A 20,859-nucleotide genomic window follows, 5' to 3' on the forward strand; every position below is an offset into this window, starting at 1 on the left:
TTGTGCACTACGCCGTACGCTCATCACTGTAACCTGCATAGTTTCCGCGGAGTGATAACGCGTGATAATTATTAATTATTACGTGATCGGGAATCACCGGAATTCTAATAATTTATTTTTATTTTTTATTTCTCGTCAAAACGCGAAAAGTCAATAAGAGATACACGGTGGACGGCAAGCAAAGGCCCGACGGAAAAGAGTGAGAGAGAAAATGAAAAGGAGAGAGGGATTAGTTGAAATATTATTGTTCCACGAAGTGTTATACCACGTACGGACGATCGCGATGACCGTAACGACGCGCGCGCGCGGGCCGGACAACCGGTCGTCCGGTATTTTCACTTTCACGCTAACGGCTAAGGTGAAAGGTGCTCGTCCGTCGCGCGAGTCTACCGCCGCCGCCGCCACCACCACCACCACCACCACCACAACCACCACCTCGACCGCAGTTACCACTGCGATTTTATTATTATTATTACCGGTATTGACGTTACGAGCGTTATTATTTTTTTATATTGTTTACGAGCGCGCGTAGTCTCGTGGGGGTGGGGTGGGGGACGGGCGGGAGGGGAGCAGCACGTGATCCGGCGACGTCGTCGACTTTGGTGGCGAGCCGCGCGATGGTTCGCAGAAGTGTACGGGTGCCCGGGACATAACCGTCGAGAAAATGGCCAAAACAATCGTATCAGCGGCGGCGGCGGCCTTAGCGTTAGTGGCGTGTTGTTTCGCGTCGGCGGTCGGCCAAGAACCGGACACGTTGTTCGCGGACGACCCGATGATGGCCGACGAGCTGACGGCCCGGCCGCCGGACATGATGATGACGGCGTCCGCGTACTTGACGGCCGCCGCGGCGTCGTCGGGCCGCGACGCGCCCGGAAAACCGTCGGCCACCAACATCCAGAAGGTGACGCGCACGCCCAAGGCGGTGGGCGCCGCGTCCGCCCCGATGATGACGGTGGCCGCGGCGACGGCCGACAACCAAACCGCGGCCGCCGCGTCCGCCACGTCCGACCTGGAGTGGCTGCTGAACGTGTACAACCCGCACCGGTGGAACCCCGTCAAGCTGCCAGCCGCGTCCAAGCTGTCGGTCCAGTGCCGTGACGTCATGAAGGTCTATTTGGAATCGTTGCGCCAAGGATCGTTTTGGGCGGCCAAAAGTGAGTGTTACCCGCGCCAACCGCTTTCTTTTTTTCCTCGGCCGTTCTACGTTAGTAATCATATACTTACCGGATCCTCCACGGCACTTTCGGGGTATTTCCGTTTTTCAACGGCACTTGGTTTATTCATTTCGAATTCGTCTGCATTCGAGTTTCATTCGATTGGATGAAATTCGCGAAAATGTTTTTAGGTTTCAGCCCTTTTTTCCGACTGCATTTTTCCTACGCGTGTCTGTACTGCTCGTGCACGATTAATGTACATCGTACACGTCGTGCACACTGGTCCGTCTCGAAGGGGGATCTTGAGGGAGATGTCTCACCCCCCAACAAAAACACCAGTCGGCAGTCGGACTTATTTCATTATATCCTAGATTCTAGAAGGACCTAATTTTACTTACGGAAAACAAATATTACATATTTCGTAATACAATGTATACACGAATAAAATTTATATAACTATTTATTATACAATATGAAATATTATATATTTATACATATAATTAAACTGTCAATTTTAATAACGTGCGACACTGACACATATATAGATGTTAAAAAGTAAAAATACGACTACATATAGTTGATTATACTACATACATTGAGTAAAAAAATTGTAGTAAGCATTTTTCATATTATTCACTCCCCTTGATTTTCATCTTCAGGACGGCTCTGCGTGCACATCAAAGAACTTCACTCCCTTTCCTTTGCCCATGATCACTAGATTAACATAAAAACCGATTGATCACAAGGGTATATTTAGACTTACTTCTAGAGGCTTGGGGGGGGGGGGGTGACTCAAATGTTTTTTTTTAGTTCAGGCTCAAAATGTACAATTAAAATGTTTGGTAATATTTAAATCAGGTGAATCTTTAATAATTGTGATTTTTTTTTTTTAATCTAATGCTGGATCCACTTAGAATCGACTTTTGTGTAGTTCTTTTTTAACACCTGTCTGTGTTTTTAAAATTACGCTTGTCTTTTATTTGTTTTTTTTCCTAAGTATGGATGCGACAAAAGCTCAATCCAATGTGTACACAGCTACGCATAATTTGATTTCGTTATAAAATGATCCACATTAAAAAAACTTGAAATGTGTATCTCACATATAATCAATTCCTCAAAGACGGATTTAGGGGGGGAAATCGCCCCTTCCCCCCCTAAAATACGCCCATGGTTGATCATCTCTGCGTTATATGTTAATTATAACATATTATAACATAAAAATCCGATGGCCCCTCCGAGACGTTACATTCAATACTCGTATCGGATGAATTTTCATTTCCAGCGTCCGTGTTCAATCGAGATTTCACCGTTTCGCGTATAATACATAGGTAAAACGTTCGATCCTGTACACGTAAATAGTCGCAGATTATATTCGTTTCGGTTGTACGGTTGCTACAGTTAAATTCATACGTCAACGCAAGTGTTCCCGCCAAAATACATATAAATATAATACACTTGACGTGTGTTACGCTGCACCACGTACGTGGTTATTATTTAATTTTTTTTTCTACGAGCGACTCTCTCCCCGTTTTCTTCCGTCATGTTGTAGAGCACACGCGCACTATTAATTCGTAGCGAGTACCACACATACAATCCTAACAGTTTTTCTTAGCACATTCCACGGTGTTTATAAAAAAGGTCCAACCCATAAACCGCAAACCAGTTTTTTCTCCGGATTTAAATGTCACGTGAAAACAACGTTGTTTACCCACATTCACGTATACTGCGATCGTTGTCCACGTTATAGTGGTTTTAGGTATTGTAAAATGAAATCGATCAAATTTGTCCCCCCCTGATAAAATTGCCGATTTAGAAATTACGTGGTAAAAATGAATGATTCATTACGAGAAAGTTCGGACAATCATTGTTCGAAACCGTATCCATTTATATTGGTATAATTGTACATTAACATAATATCTCAAGGATCTGCTGTTGGACAAGTACTGATATACGATGATATAAAGTTGTGCAACGTGCTGTGACGACCTGCCCAATATCACATGTGTACTAAATATAGCGCGTTCATATTATGTACACGCGCCCTTAATATGTGCTATAAAAAATATTATTTTTCGATTAACCGTTAATAACCGATGCATATCTTGTAATCAAAACATCGTTATTCGACCATAAATTATTAGAATTCGACAATTATTATATACTAAAAACTAAATGAAATGTTGTAGAGAACTTTCGTTTTAAACAATTATTATTGTAGTTAAAATTATTTTCACTCGTAATGGACTCGCAAGTAATTCTACTGCAAGTATAAAAATAATATTCATAAATTTTAGTGTCCATAACTAGTTCATCTTTATTTAACGACTTTCCGTTATCCATACACGTAGTATTATAAATAATAACATTTTTAATGTTGAAAATAATTGCTATTTCGCTTAAAAATTCATAATCCTAAACTGAAATCAAATAATTTTATAAACGTTTGTTTGTAGATCTTCGGACATTTGAATATTACATCCCGAAAATGTAGATGTTTGTATTGGTACTCAAAAGAAAGTAAAATTATGTGACATATATATACCTGTATATACATTTATGAATGCGAAACCAGTTGGACCACCTTGAACGAGAAACTATCTGTACACAACGGTACTTTCCATTTAATCTTACATTAGTAGTAAATCGAAACAAATACAAATATCAATTATCCAAACTTCCTATCTACGAAAACGTAATTTTACGCGATTCAGTCTTGTTTTATTAATAATAATTAAAAGAATTGCTGTGCAATTGATTCGTAATCATAACGATGATTTCGGTTCGGGAAATGTTTCGCTTCGGGGGTTAATCGATAGCGACGGACGTGACGTAAACAAAATAATATTCTGTTTTGTCATAACAAATTTTGAATTTCTGAAGAAGAAAATCGATTTTAACGTTCCGAGACAGTTGGTATTGCAGCGTAACATTATATATTGCATTGTATAATCATGGTAGCCAGAGAATTCACCTGGGGATAATTGCTGATTGCAGTGGTAACAAAAATACAACATTATATTGCAAGAAAATTATACTAAATTTGATAATAATTTATTGAAATGTGTTTAACAGTGTTACACGATAGAACAAGAAACAAAATTATTATTGCGTCGAGGTTGTTTAGTATTATAAATTCGTCAAACTAAAATTTTGATTTTTCATTCTTATATCAGCTAGGTAATTTTGTAAATTTTCCTTGAAGTACGAGAATTAGGAATAATTCTAGAAAGGAACCGAAAATGCGCGATCAACCGTACTAAATGTCTATTACTAAATAACATTTTAAATGTATTATTTGAACAAGTTAGGTATTTCGATGACACCCTTGCCTTATGTTGTTATTTAAATTCCACTGATCACAATCAGTATTTTTTGTTCATCTTAACAAATTCATATATAAGTCTCGTTCTGAATTTAGAAAAACCGCAAGACGTATTTTATTTTGAATCACTATGAGCATGTTATAAAATATTAATGTCCGTATTTATTTCGTAGGCAAATAGCAATAAAACGTGCATATTCGTATTTATGTAATTCGCACATTAGATTTTTAGAAATATTCGTATTGTACTATTAAAAGTTAAAGCCCTTACTAGCGAACCATGTTCGAAATCATTTATTTAATTACAAATAAATAAATGGCTAACAAAAAAAAAAAAAAAAATCGTAATGAGGAAAATAATTTAATTAAAATATTAAAAGCATGATTGTATAAATATTTTGAGCCTAGAGGTTGTAGTTTAAGAAATCATCTCGATATTAAATATATTTAGTATCGTAAACGACTATGAAAAGTTATGTTGGAGCCGAATATTAAACATTTTCGACGTAAACCATTTATTGATATACCCTGTACGCACTATTTTTTCATACAAACTTAAATATATTATTAATTATATATACTTCACCAATCATATTATTATTTTAGTTTATATGATCTTGTTTCTAACGTACTCGTTAATGTTTACAATCTTCCAAAGCGGTATTTTTTTACGTCTAACGGCAATTATCAAACATATATTTATAAAATAGCTCAATATTTGGAATATAATGAATCGAGAATAGAGTAAAATATCATATTTAATCACATGGTCTATAATTATATACTAAATGGACGACGATACCAATTATACGTATCGACTTCTATCTGAAAATGATTTTAGTGATTTATTCACGTTTTGTCAAAACATTTCGGAATTGCATAGATAATTCCATATCTATATGTACCACAGACGATATGTATAGACACGGTTAATCTCACATCCTTGAAATGTCGTCGGGAATTTTTTACGCTCGTCAATTGGTCATAACTAATGTTTAATTATTTTAACTTGACGTTGCTAAATCAGATTGTGACACACTGCAGATTAAATGTGTTGTATTATTATAATCATAATTATAATAATTCCAATCGAATATCCAAAACCTTGTGTATATTGAAACCATAGAGTATAACGAAATACCATAATATACATATATACAAATTCAACAAAGATAGTAATCTGCAATAATTTATAAATATAAATAACATATATTTTTATTTCTGATATATGTACATTTCTAATCCGCAGTCTAGTGGTTGTTTAAACGTTTGCCATGTGAATGGAAAGTATAAATCATAACCAGCGTTCATCACTTTCACAGGGGCTTGATGCAATCGTCAATTATCCGTTACACGTCCGAAAACCCGACGTTCAGAGGCAACTGCAGTAAAATAATATAATATTACTGCTTTCTAGTATTTTTAGCATGGATAATTCAATAAAATCTGTCCGTAAAATAATACTGTTTATGTATATATTATATATAATATTATTATCACGCAAGGAATTAATTGTAATCCGAAAATTATTACGATATCGAAATAATTATAAACAGTTGTCCGACCGTGATGATGTACCCCGACTGGTGCAATGCGAATGATAACTACTGGTGCTCATGATATTATATAATTATTATTTTATAATACTCATGGCCTTATACATAGATTAACATGATTATCATGAATTGTAAATCTCATAGATCGGTATTATGAGTATGTTCGGCTCCGCCGCGCGTTTCTTTCAATCCGACACTAGGCATTTAATAATGTATTAAATAGGTGGTAGCACTTATAATTAAAAACTGCAATACATAGAAGATGAAATTTAACTCGTACATGAAAAATGATTTCACAAAATCTTCCAGTATCAAGTATTCAAGTGTCGAAACAAGAAATCAAACGCTATTGTCGTCCAATGAAAGTGTTGCACTTATGAATATTTATTTTTATTTTTTTATTGTCAAAACAATCCAACCGGTTCACGATGGAAGTAATTTTTCCTTAAAGTACATTGAAATTAATTATGAAATTGCATACGAAATAAAAATATGAAAGCTTATAACGTTAATTTTACGATCACTTTGCGGGATACTCAAGCAATCTTTTTCAGAATGAATGCGTTATTAATTCCTAAATTTTGTGGATAAGAGAACACATATTTTTCGTAATATGAAATTCAAACTAACTTGATTGCCTTTTTTTTTCTTACAATATTTGATCTTCATAAATAATTTCATTTATCGTCCCTTATACGGATTTTTTTGTGCGTGACATTTTTTTTAAAATTACTTTCTTTCGTCAGTCCTCATTCGAAGCTCATTGACTCATTGAATACTTTAGTATCATAATTAGTGTTAACTTATGAAATATTATATGATACTTACAATTGAACTTATGTTGTAATTTGTTTAACCCGTACTCATTACAAACGGAATAAATCCATATTACATCATCATTCATAAAATAGATATTTCAATGACGTATAATAATAATAATGACGATTGTACGGTAACTTAAATTTATAGCATAATTAATGTCGTTGGACAGTAGAAATACGAATTTCAAAGAATTATGTTTCATTATGAAAATATTTTTTCTTCTTATACTATATTGAACATAATTTTTTTGTGTTTCTTACATCTATTAAACCTAATACAGCTACTGTATTAATTAGGTATTATTATATATATTGTATTACTGTATTAAATACTGTATTCAGTGGCGCACACAGGATTTTTTTTCGGGGGGAGGGGGGGTCAAGGTAAAAATATAACACATTTTACAATTAACAAAATCCTTAATATATTTTGACTTAAATAATAGCATCGATATTAGAATAGACTATTCTATAATCAATGATACTAGGTATTCAATACTAGCTCTTCATATTTCAAACTTGTAAAATTTGTAAATTTTAACTTAGACATCGGAGAAAATTGCGGGGGAGGAGTTACAACCCCATACCCCTCTCCCCTCTGCGTGCGCCACTGACTGTATTAATAACAGCTATTGGTTGTTACTATTATTATGTCATTCGATTGATATTTGATACTTGTATGATTCGGGCGAAAATCCGAAATCCGTCGAAAACATATGTTTATATTATAAACCCCGTACATATCTCACACCGTTTAATGTTAACATTACTTATATTCATACGTATCAACAGTAAAATCATCACATTGATTTCAAAATCATTTTGTTTATGACTACACGAATCCAATGCGTAATTGGAAATTTAGTCGGTGCAGATAGGCACCGCGCTTATAATAATAAGGAGGACATTTTTTTTTAAATCGTAATCATTTTTTGACATGATGTACCGTGATATCACCACATTATTTATGCTTGTAGTAAACGTGCATGGTCGATCGTTATTATTAAACACCATCAAATATGTTAGAAAATGGTAAAGCCACGGTTTTCCATGGTCAGTTCACCGCGGGCTAAGTCATTACTACGTCCACCGCCTCACCGGCATGACGTTTTGCAGTGCGGGTGACGAAAGAAAAAATAATTCATCAAAAAAAAATCGTTTGGCTTGTAGTACATATACGAGTATGTTGCAACGACACGTACATTCGAATCGTCGAAGAAGTGTGTTGGTATAGTCGACCATCGGTTAATAATCATAGTTTTGTACAATACACACTCTATTATCGTTCGTACAGAAATTGCGCATTATATTATTATGTCAGACAATATAATGTAATATAATGGGTATAATATGCGTCGAATCACAGTGGCCACTTGACTGCAGAGTAGAAGGAAAATCGGGATTTTCATAACACCATTATTAAATATGGGTACTTGGCTCGATAGTTCAAGCGAATGTACAATCACTATTAACGTAACTCGTTTTGTATAATCTAACAGGTAAACTACTAAGTATAGGTCCGTGTAGAATAAAGAACTTAACTGTGCATAAAGGTCTCTTAAAGTAATATATATATATATAATCAGTGGCGTATCCATGGGGGGGTTTGGGGGTCAGAACCCCCCCCCATGAAACCTGAGATAGTAAATTAACTTTTACATGAAACATGGTTTTTTCTTTAACATTTTTATATTTTATAATTTTGACTTGGAAATCATATTAATAGTTTGTATAAACACTATAAACATATTATACACACGCTGCACACACACACAAGTCATAATATTATGATCATATTTAGATACTTTACTACTACTTTGATCATTTTTGCTTGGGAATATTATTTAGGTTTTCTACAACGGTTGATTCTAAATCAGTCGTCTGGTTCCAATAGTTGAGATAAAAGCGATATCATTATCTGTATTAAAAGTTTATTTTGGGTATGCCTATTGCATTCGCGGCTCGCCGATCATTTAACACAAGCACCTTATTGTGTAAAACTAATAGTTATTATATAGTTATAGTTAATAGTTGGTTGTTGCCTGTTGGTGTTTCACTATTTTACTTACTACTCGTTTATTCGTTTATATTTGATATTTGTATTCCATTACATTTGTTTTATTTTAATTTGACATCATTCTAAGACGTCTAAACATTCCATTGTGGTAAAATATTTTTAAAATTTAATTTTTAGTGTACCTAAGTGATTGGACAGAAAATATTCTAATATCTAATACTTATGTTCCTATATTAGTTCCTAGGTCCTAAATTGTTATTATTATTATTATTATTATTATTTATTATTATAGGCAAATTGTAAGAGAATAAGCAGACTAGAAAAATTAATTATTTTTTTTTACCTGAATCAAAAAAACTAATGTCAACCAGACTTAAAAATACCGATATCAATACAAATAGTAGTCAAAATAATAATGATAAGATTAAATATATATAAAAAATTGCTGAACCCTCCCCCCCATAAAAAGTTCCTGGCTACGTCACTGTATATAATATCGATAACTATACGTACGTTAACGACAAACTCGTAAATCAGAATGTTGGAATAAGTTCGACGAGAAAAAAATCGTAATCGCCTCGTTTAAACGGCACACTTAATAATCTGTAGTAAATGCACTATGCATGTGAAGCGTAACGCAAAGTACTTATGATGTCAGATGCGTATTGTACGTTTAAATATTTCATCAAACCGTTTGCATGCGTATAAATGATATACGATTAAGTATTATACGTAATACGCCATAACTCCATTAACTATGAATATAATGTACAAAAAATGGTTATTTTTATTCCGTTCGGTAAATTCTGTTTGCATATCTGCGGTGTATCGCACTGTACAATGCGATCAATGTCTTCGGTTGTTTACAATCAAATATACTCGTACGTAATAATGTATTTTTTTATATGATATATATATACGTATACTTACGGTTGTATTCTGTTGCGTGATATTAATTTACGTCTCGATGGCCATTATATTTTTAATGTATTTCCAACAATAATTTTATTACGTACGCTTGACATAGTTTTCAGTAGTTTACTATTTTTATTAATCCGTTATAATGTAGTTGTGCACACGAATAATGGTGTTTTGCTGTGTTATGGGTCGTCCTGACGATGCGCTTTACGCCATGATCTTATGTGCAACCGATACAAATGATTTCTACGATACACAGTCACTGCGGTTTTTGTAAACATATTTATTTATATACCGACACTGATGAGCGATTGTACTGTTAATCACATGATCGGATCCAAATTTAATAACCTTCATTCGATTAATCAAAAGACGTACGTCATTATGACTTCTTGTATATAAATCATTAGTAAACTGTCTGTTCAATTAAATGACTGTGTAAAAGTGTTTGTCGATGGATCGTCCGCCGAGATATTAAGATTTGATTGAAATAATTAAATCTCATTATAAATATAGTATGATATGACATATGATGAATTCTGATAAACGTCACGTAAACTACGGTTTCGATTTACGCGTATTTTCTGCACTGTATTCGTAAACCATTTGTAAACCTATAAACCAGGTCTTCGGACGAATCCTCATTTTTATATTTTCAGTTACAATACTTCCGTACTCTCGAAGTCTTACGAAGATGATTTAGTTGATCATGACTTGCCGATTTAGATAACAGATTTTAGATATGTCACTACTATTATTTTGGAACATGTACCACCGACGTTCCAAGTACTTTCAAAGGATATACGAGATAAAATATTTTAATCGTACGTGAATAACAGTATCTTGCAATCATTATTAATTACTGTACCGATCATTAATTTACATTCATCCATCTTACGAGCAAAGAATAATATTATATACAGCCAACAAATAGTGTTTGAAATGAATGCCGTCAAGTTTCGACGTATTTTCGTTTCTGCTGGATAACCAAATAATTATTATTTACAAAAGCGCAACGCAAAGTATTGATATATGATTTTAACAAAAGTTGAAATATTCCACAATGAAACCTAATGATATATAGTAAGTGGGTATTATAATATTAATCAATAATATGAGATCATTAAAATTTCTGTTATTCGATTTACCCTGCACTGTCTTAATTGTAACAAAATTATATGGAGTATTATTTTACCATTTACAAGTACACGATCATAAGTGTTGGAAAGTGTATTAAAGATGTTTCCTAATTAAATAACAACCCATATTTACAATCGTAAATATTGCAAGTGAGGAAAAAGAAAGTGGTTTATTTTTTCAATGCAAGATGTTTGTTTATTCCAGTCCAGAAAAAATTAGCCACTCAACAAAATATAACAAGTCTAGTAATCGTAACCAATCGAAGTTTCACTGTGGTGCAGCGTAAATACATTTTTTTATTCTTAAATTAATTTTATTTCCTATGCAAATGGTAATTTAATATTGAATAGTATAATTAAAATTTGTATTATGTAACACATATACCTATGGATGATAAATAATTAAGAAACTTCAATTCTTGAAACGAATCGGGTAACCTTGAAAATAAATCGAAATAATCATAAGCCGGCGAACATACACCGCTGGTCATTCATATATATGGGTCTCGATATACAAGGTCTCGATTTCTTGACCAGTTAAACCACTTTCACGATAGCTGAAATAGGAGAAGGAAAAAAACAAAATGTGAAAAGAAAGTATTTGGGCCATCCGAATCCTGTATATTATATTTGTGCGTTGGTGAACAACGGAAATTCCGCAAATACTAAAAAAAAAAATTATTTGACGAAAACGTAAAAGAAAAATCACAATTATTTTAATTCTAATCATGTTGTTGACGTTGTATACCACGTTGTTTTTAGGAATCATTTTATTTTAATGTAGTTCCTGTAAATAGTTTTAGTAGCATCATTAGTCAGCATGTAGTGTTTTCCAATCAAAATTCTATTTTCTCTTTAATATTTGGCGCGCATCGAACTACTAATTGGTCGAAAGAAAAAAAAATCTCAAATAATTCTATGTATTATATTATAAACATAATTTTTCTATTTGTTTCAGTTGCCGACGCTAGTGGACGTTACTCGTCACAGCTGTTTTTCGGTAATGATTTCTGGCTGGGATCTCACACCCTCTGCATGGAATTACAAAACAAAAATACCAACAAATACGTACCACCGTTTGAAGCCACGTTTTACGTAGCGAAATTAGCTATAAAACTTCATGATCAGCTGACCCCTAAAGTAAGTACACGATATGAAGTATTAGCGGACGAACATAAGATAATATTAGAAACATAAAAGTACCTGACATTTGAAAAAAACCACAGATTAACGGTTTGTTTTTTCAGAGTATTAATTTCCGTATTATGCTTATGTACGACATATTATTAATTATAATACACACGATGGGTTGGAAGGGTATGCAGTCACGGGAGTGTATAAACAAAATATAATGTCGTAGTAAAATCAAGAGTCATGATTGTGCGATGACGAGATAAACACAATATTACTGCAATATATAATTACTATAAAATATTCCAAAAAGTCAAAGGTTATAACATAGCAGACTGAGAACAGTATAATATTTCAATTCAAATAATTAGCATTACTCAAAGAAAACCAAGAGTTTATTTATTAGTATTTTCACTATTATTTATATTTATTATAAAATTATTTGTGTGTCTTGTAGCTTTTACGAGCTCTAATCGTAACACTGCAAACATATATGTGTACAAGATAATAACAAAAATTTTTTGTATTCTTTGGTGGTTTAAATCCCATATATTTAAACATTTCAATATACTTTTATTTTTTTTCTTATTGAATTAATAAGGCTTCAACATATAAGGTTAGGTGAGTCAAACATGTTAACATATTAATCTTAAAAATTATTTGGGTTGAAAATTTGGGTGTATAATATAACTTGTCTTAAATGAGATTTGATAAACTATATCTGTAAAAAACTTAAAAATGTTAATATAATCTTTATTGTCATTTAAATCTTGTTAGTCATTTTTTTTAAATAGCTTCTCATTTATAAAAAAACTTTTAAAACTTTATTTTAATTTTAACGTATAACTTATATTAGTTTTTAACAAACACTTTGATTTTTTTAATGATTTAATACACTTATTTTATTGTTATGGTATTAAAAAAGGTTCTATGTTTCAGACCAGATTAATTTCACTTGGTCTATGTATGCCGAAAGATTGCAGTGCTACGGATGTTAAAAATATGGTCAGTATTCCAAAGGAAGACAGCGGATTTAACTATCGTAGTTATAGCGTGATAAACGTCAGGCCTGTACCCGGTTCATATTCTCTGTGGTCGGACAGTAAATTTCATATACTATTGTAAGTATACATAATATATGATTGATTTAAAAAAAGCATATTTTAATTTTATATGAATTACAACGTATAGGAAATCAATTTTAATAATACTACTTCTGTTAAACAATTTTTTTTATATAAGATATTTTTTCACAATTATTTCGTATAATTATACTTATTTTTACGGGTTTTAGAATCGTTGTTGGATTGATAACTTTACTGACAATTTTGGGATCAGGGTATGAAATGGTCCTTCAACGCCGTAAAGCCAAGGAATTTAAAAATAGCCAGATTAGTCAACAAAATAATAACGAAGGCGATTCAAAAGTGGATTTCACATTGGAAAAGATGCATATGAAGGCTTCTAGAAATAATGACGAGACTGCGGTAGATGATCTACTATTTAAAGGTAATACATGATCATTTATTGAATACCTATGATACACTTAAAGATGTTGTAATCTTGTTCAGTTTAATGTTAAACTTTTTTTTTTTAGAATTAAATAAATAACATAAATTTATACTAACTATATTAATCATAGACCCCAATAGTCTATGGGGAGACGATTTTATTAAAATAATAAAAAAAAAATACAATGTAGTAAAGCTTACGCCACAACCAAGCAAATATCGAATACAATAAATTGTTTGGCATGTAGGGTTATAAAAATATTTATTCAATTTTTATACTTCGTTGTTATGATATTTACATATATTAATAGTTTTTTTAACGTTGTTATTTATTCGTATACTTATTTGGAATATTAATTTATCAACGTGAGAACATAATCGTTTTATTTGCTTGCTCCTTTTAATTAACAATTATTATTCAACACCATAATATCATGGTTAAAATATAGAATATATTAAAGTTCGTCTACTGCATAATAAAGTCATTATACTCGAGTACGAGTATATTCTGTCTGAATATGGTCTTATTGAAAATCAAATGATATTAAACATTAATACTATTTATGTTCAGGTGTTCCGTATTATATCATAATAAAAAATATTATTAAATTACGTTATTTTATTCTATATTTTCTTATTTACTTACTGTAATATTCACGAATGAGTGATATTATTTTTAGGCGCATGAAAGTTAAATAAATGTCATGTTAATATTTGTTACTATTTAATTTTATATCATCTTATCTAATTCATATATCTTCTGTATTGCGTTAGATAAATATTTCGTAAACAAAGTTTGCTAATAAAATTTACTATACTTCAGTAAACTTATCACGTACCTTTAAGTAAAATTATGTTTGAATATAATCTCATTAAGTATTGATTTTTAAATATATAATAAAACAAAGAATAAATTATTATCGTTACTTAAACAATAATTAACAAAATAATAATAATTTTATTTAATAGTTAGTCGCAATGAACAGATTTTATTAGCTTTCTCGGCTATCACCAATGGCAGGAAAATCCTACATTGCGGGCCTGCGCCAGCTGATTCGTTAACTTGTGTGCACGGACTTCGATTTTTAAGTTTAGCATGGGTCATAATGGTTCACACATACTTGCAAGTGTTTTCGATCGCAGGTGAGTTTGTTGTTCCTAATGGCTGTTTTAGATTATGACTGCGAAAACTAATATTATTGTTTTCTTCTTTGATATGATACAGAAAACAAAACGTTGAGGACGTTGACTGAGAGGAACTTTATGTTCCAAACGGTGAGCAACGCAACATTTTCTGTTGACACATTCTTTTTTATCAGGTAAAATAAATGGTAATAAAATACTGCACCGTTAACAATAAATATGTCTAATCACAAATCATATCATGCAAATTTCCAGTGGTCTATTGGTTACGTATTTGTATTACAAGACTACCAGCAAAAAAGACGGACCAGAAATAGCTGTTTCTCGAACTCCAAGATGTAGTTCAACCGTACTGAAAAATGATACAATTAAATTTTTGAAGTTACTGGGATATAGATTTATCAGGTAATTGCAAAAAGTTATATATTAAAAATTATAATTAAAACAAACCAAACTGTTAATATTTAATTTAATGTAAAATCAGACATATACTAGTTATTTTAAAAATAGTATCTTAAATCAACATCTAATTTTATCTAAATTTAATTTTTTTCGAATCAAATATAAAAAGGGGAAAACTTCTTGGTCGAGTGAAATACAGGAGGAGGCTAATATTATTAATTTACTAGTTTTTTAAACTTGAAATAAATGTATCATTGCTCTCGAAAAAACGATTTTGAATGAAATAAGTTGGATTCATCAGTTTATATTTCTAAAGATAATTGAGATAGTAGAAGAATTGCATTTTTTTAATAAGGTAGGTTAAACTATTAAAAAAATCTGTTATTAAAGTTTGGGAAAATCAAAAATTTCAAGTGCATATAAATTTAGCCAAATTGCATTAAAATATATCGAAATTTTATATCTACTTTTTTTTATAACTTTTTGCCTGTTTTTTGCAACTGATAAGAAAACTGAATTTTATTCAAAATTTATTTAATGACTGTGAGGTTCGAAGCAATCCTTTTAGTTCAAAATGATTTGGGTACGATGTATATACGAATACAGAGACAAAAATCCAATTATATAGTGATAAAACTATTACATATCTCGTTTCACTCAGAATCTTTTAAACGTTATTTAAGCACGAGAAATTAGTTAAAATTGTGTCTTTTTATTAAAATATAAATCAAAAATCAACAATATAATTTTGGTAGATTAGCGTTAACGAAATGGAATACTTTTAAATATATATATTATACTAGCTGAATGGATTAATTTATTATAGATATATTTATTTTATTTATAATTTAGTTTATCCGGTTCTGTCCGAGAAAAATATTGATATATCACCTACTCCTAACCATACTCGTCTATATGTACCATTCTCGTTTCCGTTTCTATTCTCGTTTATAATATCATGTCGATATTTTGTGAAATGGTGCACGTTTTATGTATATTCATTGATAGCTTTAATCATTCCTTAGTCAACGCTAACATTTTCTATAACTTTTTGTAACTAATAGCAACCTGATACAAACAAACAAATATTCGAATATTCCGTTGGCCAAAAATAAGTTCTTATGTGAGCCTATCTTTAAAAATAAATAATAAAAAAATAATATATAGTCTTTGTAAATTTATCTTTTTATATTTTAAAATTTAAATTTAACTATTCCATTTAACTTTGCCATTCAAGTTTGGTCTTTATGAATTATTTCTTAAAATACTTTTAATGAAATGAAAAACAAAAATAAGAAAAGTCCACAAATTTAATTTATCAATAGTACTCAAAAAGATTTTATTGACAGAATAAAGTCGATTTAATTTATGAAAAATGTAATACTATAGTATTTTTGGTATACCATGTTTTTCGTTTTTTGGTTAAGAGCATTTATTTATAAATTATTTTTCAAGTTAACTGCAGAGCATGCAACATGAAATTTAATATGGTTGAAGCATGGATCTGTTTTATCGGCAGGGCTTAAAACCGGTATTTGATATTGTTTTTGAATACCGTTTAAAACCGTTAAAAAACAAAATCGATATCAAGAACGAAAAAAATCAATAACGGTATTCAAAATCGAAATCGAAATCTCAAAAACTAAATACCGATATTCGAAACCGAAAACGAAATTGAAAAAAAAACAAATACCGTTATCCGAAAGCAAAAACGAAATAGGAAAAATAAATACCGATATTTGAAACCAAAAATGAAAACGGAAAAAAGAAATACCGATTATCAAAACCAAAAACAATTTAAAATTAATATATCACATTTAAACTTAAATAGCTAAGCTGTTATAAATACGGTCAACCGAGAAGTGTTGGGTCGGCCGACGGAAATAAGGTATAAATATAGGAGTCGTGAGATGCAGGTAATTAGATTGCAAATTCAGTCTAGACTATAATATACACTCTGTAAACAGTATTATATTATATACTCATTATAAGTAATAACTAATAACTATTAAAAACTAATATCTTATAACACATAATAGTATATAAATGTAAAATGTTATAACTAGGGCTCGGAAGTTGATGCATTTTGCATTCTTTTTTCTAACTTTTTAGAAGATGCTACCTGGCCATAAATGTGTTTCATTAGCATGTGAATCCAAATAACTAATTTTTATTTTGCATTTTCTTGCATTTTTTGGTTTTTGTTACTTTATAAGTCATTTTTTGACATTTTTAAGTAATTTTTCCACATCTTTAGTCATTTTTTCTGATTTCACACTAGTTCATTTCTTATTGTTTCTTACCGACCATTATGCCGATAACTTAAGATTTGTCTGATTTTATCTCGTTGATTACATTCGTCATTGTCGTGTTGTAGTGATAGCATTATACCAACATTTTATTATTTTTTTCTGATATTTGATTAGTATTCAATATTATCTCGTCGATTACAGTCGTCGCTTCATTGTCTTGTTATAGTGAATAATACTTATATCTAAATTTTATTATTTTTTCGTAATATTTTCGAAATAGCGAAAATTAAAACGTCGGTTAGTGCTTGTCTGCGTCTCCCAATCACTTAAATGGACGTGGAGAGAAATTTTTCCAAATATAAATATTTATAAACAGATAATCGTCATTAATTTACTTTTGATAACATCAAATACGCTCTAATCTTACAATGCAATAATTATGATTTTTAAGTAATTTGTAAGCTATGATAAATTTATAAAACAAATGTTTGTCATTTTTTTTATTTCATATTTTAAGGATATTTTTTGTCATTTTTATGTCATATTTTGATAAATTTGTAAGTTTTGATAAATTTATATAGAATTTTATAGTAAAATAGAATAAAATATTTAAAAAAAATGTTTTTTCATTAATTTAAAACAAATATTTGTCATTATTTAGGTCATTTTTTGTCATTTTTATGTCATATTTGCATCTTTTTTTAGGTCATTTTTTAATGTTTTTAAGGTCATCAACTTCCGAGCCCCAGTTATAACGAATACCTAATTAAACTTTATATATAACTATAATTGTTTAGGTATAACATTGATGTAAGTATTTTGGTAATTTATTTTATAAATAAACAGAATGTTAAAATAGTTTAGGCCGTATATTATGGTGACAGGTGTATAATTTATAAATGTCTAATAATATTATTTCGGAATTAAAAATAAAATGAATTAATTTGTAATTTTTCACGAATATTGTATGTTTTGTCATAAATTCTACATCAATACAACTTTTAATAAAATTTAATCGAAAATAAACTCTAAATTGAAAAAAATAAGTACTAAAATCTAAAACCATAACCAAAATTAAAAAAAAAAAGTATACCGATATTCAAAACCGAAATCGAAATCGGAAAAAATAAATACCGATATCCGAAACCGAAATCGAAATTAGAAAATATTTTTTCGTTTTCAAGCTCTGGTTATCGATGTCTATAATTTTCAACGTTTATTATTGCGCCTTGTCATCAAGAAACACAGCTTGATTGGAAATTGAAGGCACTTGAATTCCAATGGATAGTTATTATCCATTTATAACTATATAATAGTTACTTATTATCATTGGAATTCTTGGAATATAGACAGTGTTATCTTTGGCACAGCCAGTTAGAATTTTCACCTCAATGACGTATTTTTTCAACGACTTTACTTTTACTTAATTTTGCTTCATTTCAGCTCTTCACGAGCGCCTCGTAATAGTGAATCAACTGCGTGATATAGATAGCTGACCTTGAATTATGAATATAGGCATAAAATGTATGTGTCTTATCTCCTTGCCATCAAAATAGGTTATATGAAGACAGAACTGTGCTTCCATATATTATCGAGAAAAAATAGAATGCTTATGAGTGCTGCTATTTAGACATTTCAATGGTTTGGGGAGGAGGGTCGGCTATTCCATTCAAGAGAACTTTTCCTCCAGCACGAAAAAGACAGTGTACTTTAAGAGATCATTTTTTTGTTTAGCAATACTGTCAAATCGTACTTATATTGTCAATACAAACATGAGAATCATTTACATAGTTATTACATAATTATTTCATTTTCTCTATAACATCGCAATCCTTTGGCCATTGGCTTTGAACGGTCAATATCGGATTTACTTTTTGACGTTTCATCATTTTGTTTTTAATAAATAAAAATAATTATGAAGATCTACGTGTCATAGGTTACCTGTGGTAGCCAGTGGTTCTCAAAATAATGTGATCTCTGATGCGAGTAATGATGGATTAATATTTGTAATGTTATTATCAATGGTATTGAAAAAATAAAAAGCTTAAAACCATCTATAGAGTAATAAAAAAAGAAGGACGATGTAATCGGTAACGTAGTTTCTGAGATTAGTTATTTCAAAGAAAATATTTTTACGTTTATATAGTTAGAGATCGATAATAAATACTATCATAAAAATGTTAGACATTTTTAAACGAAGAAAAACATAGGTAATCGAATCGAAAATTGCACGTCATTATTATACCATGTCTAATATAGGTTGACCACAAACGTTACTTAAAACTAACTAATTTGCGTTTAGTGTTATAGTTTGAACATGAATTCGGACACTATACTAAAAAACTTCAAAGAAATGTAATGTACACAAACTTTTGAGTCTTATTGCGATCATTTATTTACAAACGTAATAATAGCTTTCAAGTTTAAAATAGTAATAATAAAATACAACATACACTTGATTGGCAAACAGAAGCAAACCATCAAATTCTATAGTATCCAATGTATCCAATTTTGATTGTTGCGTTCACAAATTTCGTAAATCCAGTTATCTTTGAAATATGAGCACTATGAACGTATGTGTATATTATTATACACGTTCGATGCACATTAAAGTTAATGATTACCATAGTTTCGATTTTTCGCAACCCGTTTAGATTGTAGGTTGACCATGTGTTTTAATGACATGTACCAACCGTTCATTAGATAATATTAATTCACACGAGCCTATAGAATACCTCAGTGGTTTTCAACCTTTTTCGAATCGTGATTCCAATTAGTATTTTAATTTTAATACGACCTCTAAAAATAATAAATAACAGAATATGAATAATTTTTTAAATAAGTATATTTAAATAAATATAAAAAAATAAAAAAATAATATGAAAATGTATATTTGCAATTTTCTTGTTTTAATGGTAAACTTGTGCTTGGATTTTTGAAACTACGGTTTCCATGTTAGATTTAATACTAGAAACTGTTACTCTTAAATCTGGTTTTTTAACCATATTATATTTATGAATACAATTGTTGAAATATACGTATAAGGTACGAGTGTAAAAATAATCAGATATTAAACGCCATTCCAAATAAGATCGGTGACCACAATCGCTTATAGTTAATAATCCGTCGTCGGATAAGATTACACTACAGGTTATTTTATTCGGTATGCTACATTCGATTGTACATTCGTAATAATTATATTGATTTTTTAAATCAATGCATTTTGATACGAATAACCATTTTTTCATTATTTTTATGGAACCCTCGCATTATGTTTGTCCACCCTCAAGGGAATCGCGATTCCCAGGTTTAATACCACTGGAATACCTACCGCATTTGTGTACCGATTAAACGTGCATTCGTAGTGTCTCATGTGTTGTAACAGTTACAAACCCTATTCGCTTTTTATTTTAGCGACACACAGAATACGAATTACACACACACACCACACACACACACACACACACACACACACACACACACACACACACAC

The 20,859-nt window shown here is 30.8% G+C and overlaps 1 protein-coding gene across 1 annotated transcript in view; it reads left to right on the forward strand.

Moving 5' to 3' along the window:
• Positions 1-613: 613 nt before the first annotated feature.
• LOC112681748 (nose resistant to fluoxetine protein 6-like) overlaps positions 614-20,859 on the forward strand; it is a 27,042-nt gene continuing 6,796 nt past the window's right edge. The window contains exons 1-7 of the mRNA XM_025552051.1: positions 614-1,154; positions 11,886-12,067; positions 12,998-13,179; positions 13,353-13,567; positions 14,539-14,712; positions 14,795-14,888; positions 14,968-15,117. Coding sequence (XP_025407836.1) covers positions 665-1,154; positions 11,886-12,067; positions 12,998-13,179; positions 13,353-13,567; positions 14,539-14,712; positions 14,795-14,888; positions 14,968-15,117 — 1,487 coding nt within the window. The 5' untranslated portion in view covers positions 614-664. The remainder of the gene's footprint in view (positions 1,155-11,885; positions 12,068-12,997; positions 13,180-13,352; positions 13,568-14,538; positions 14,713-14,794; positions 14,889-14,967; positions 15,118-20,859) is intronic.

The sequence above is a fragment of the Sipha flava genome, unplaced genomic scaffold, assembly GCF_003268045.1.
Source record: "Sipha flava isolate LNK unplaced genomic scaffold, YSA_version1 196_pilon_pilon, whole genome shotgun sequence".
Lineage (NCBI taxonomy): Eukaryota > Metazoa > Arthropoda > Insecta > Hemiptera > Aphididae > Sipha > Sipha flava.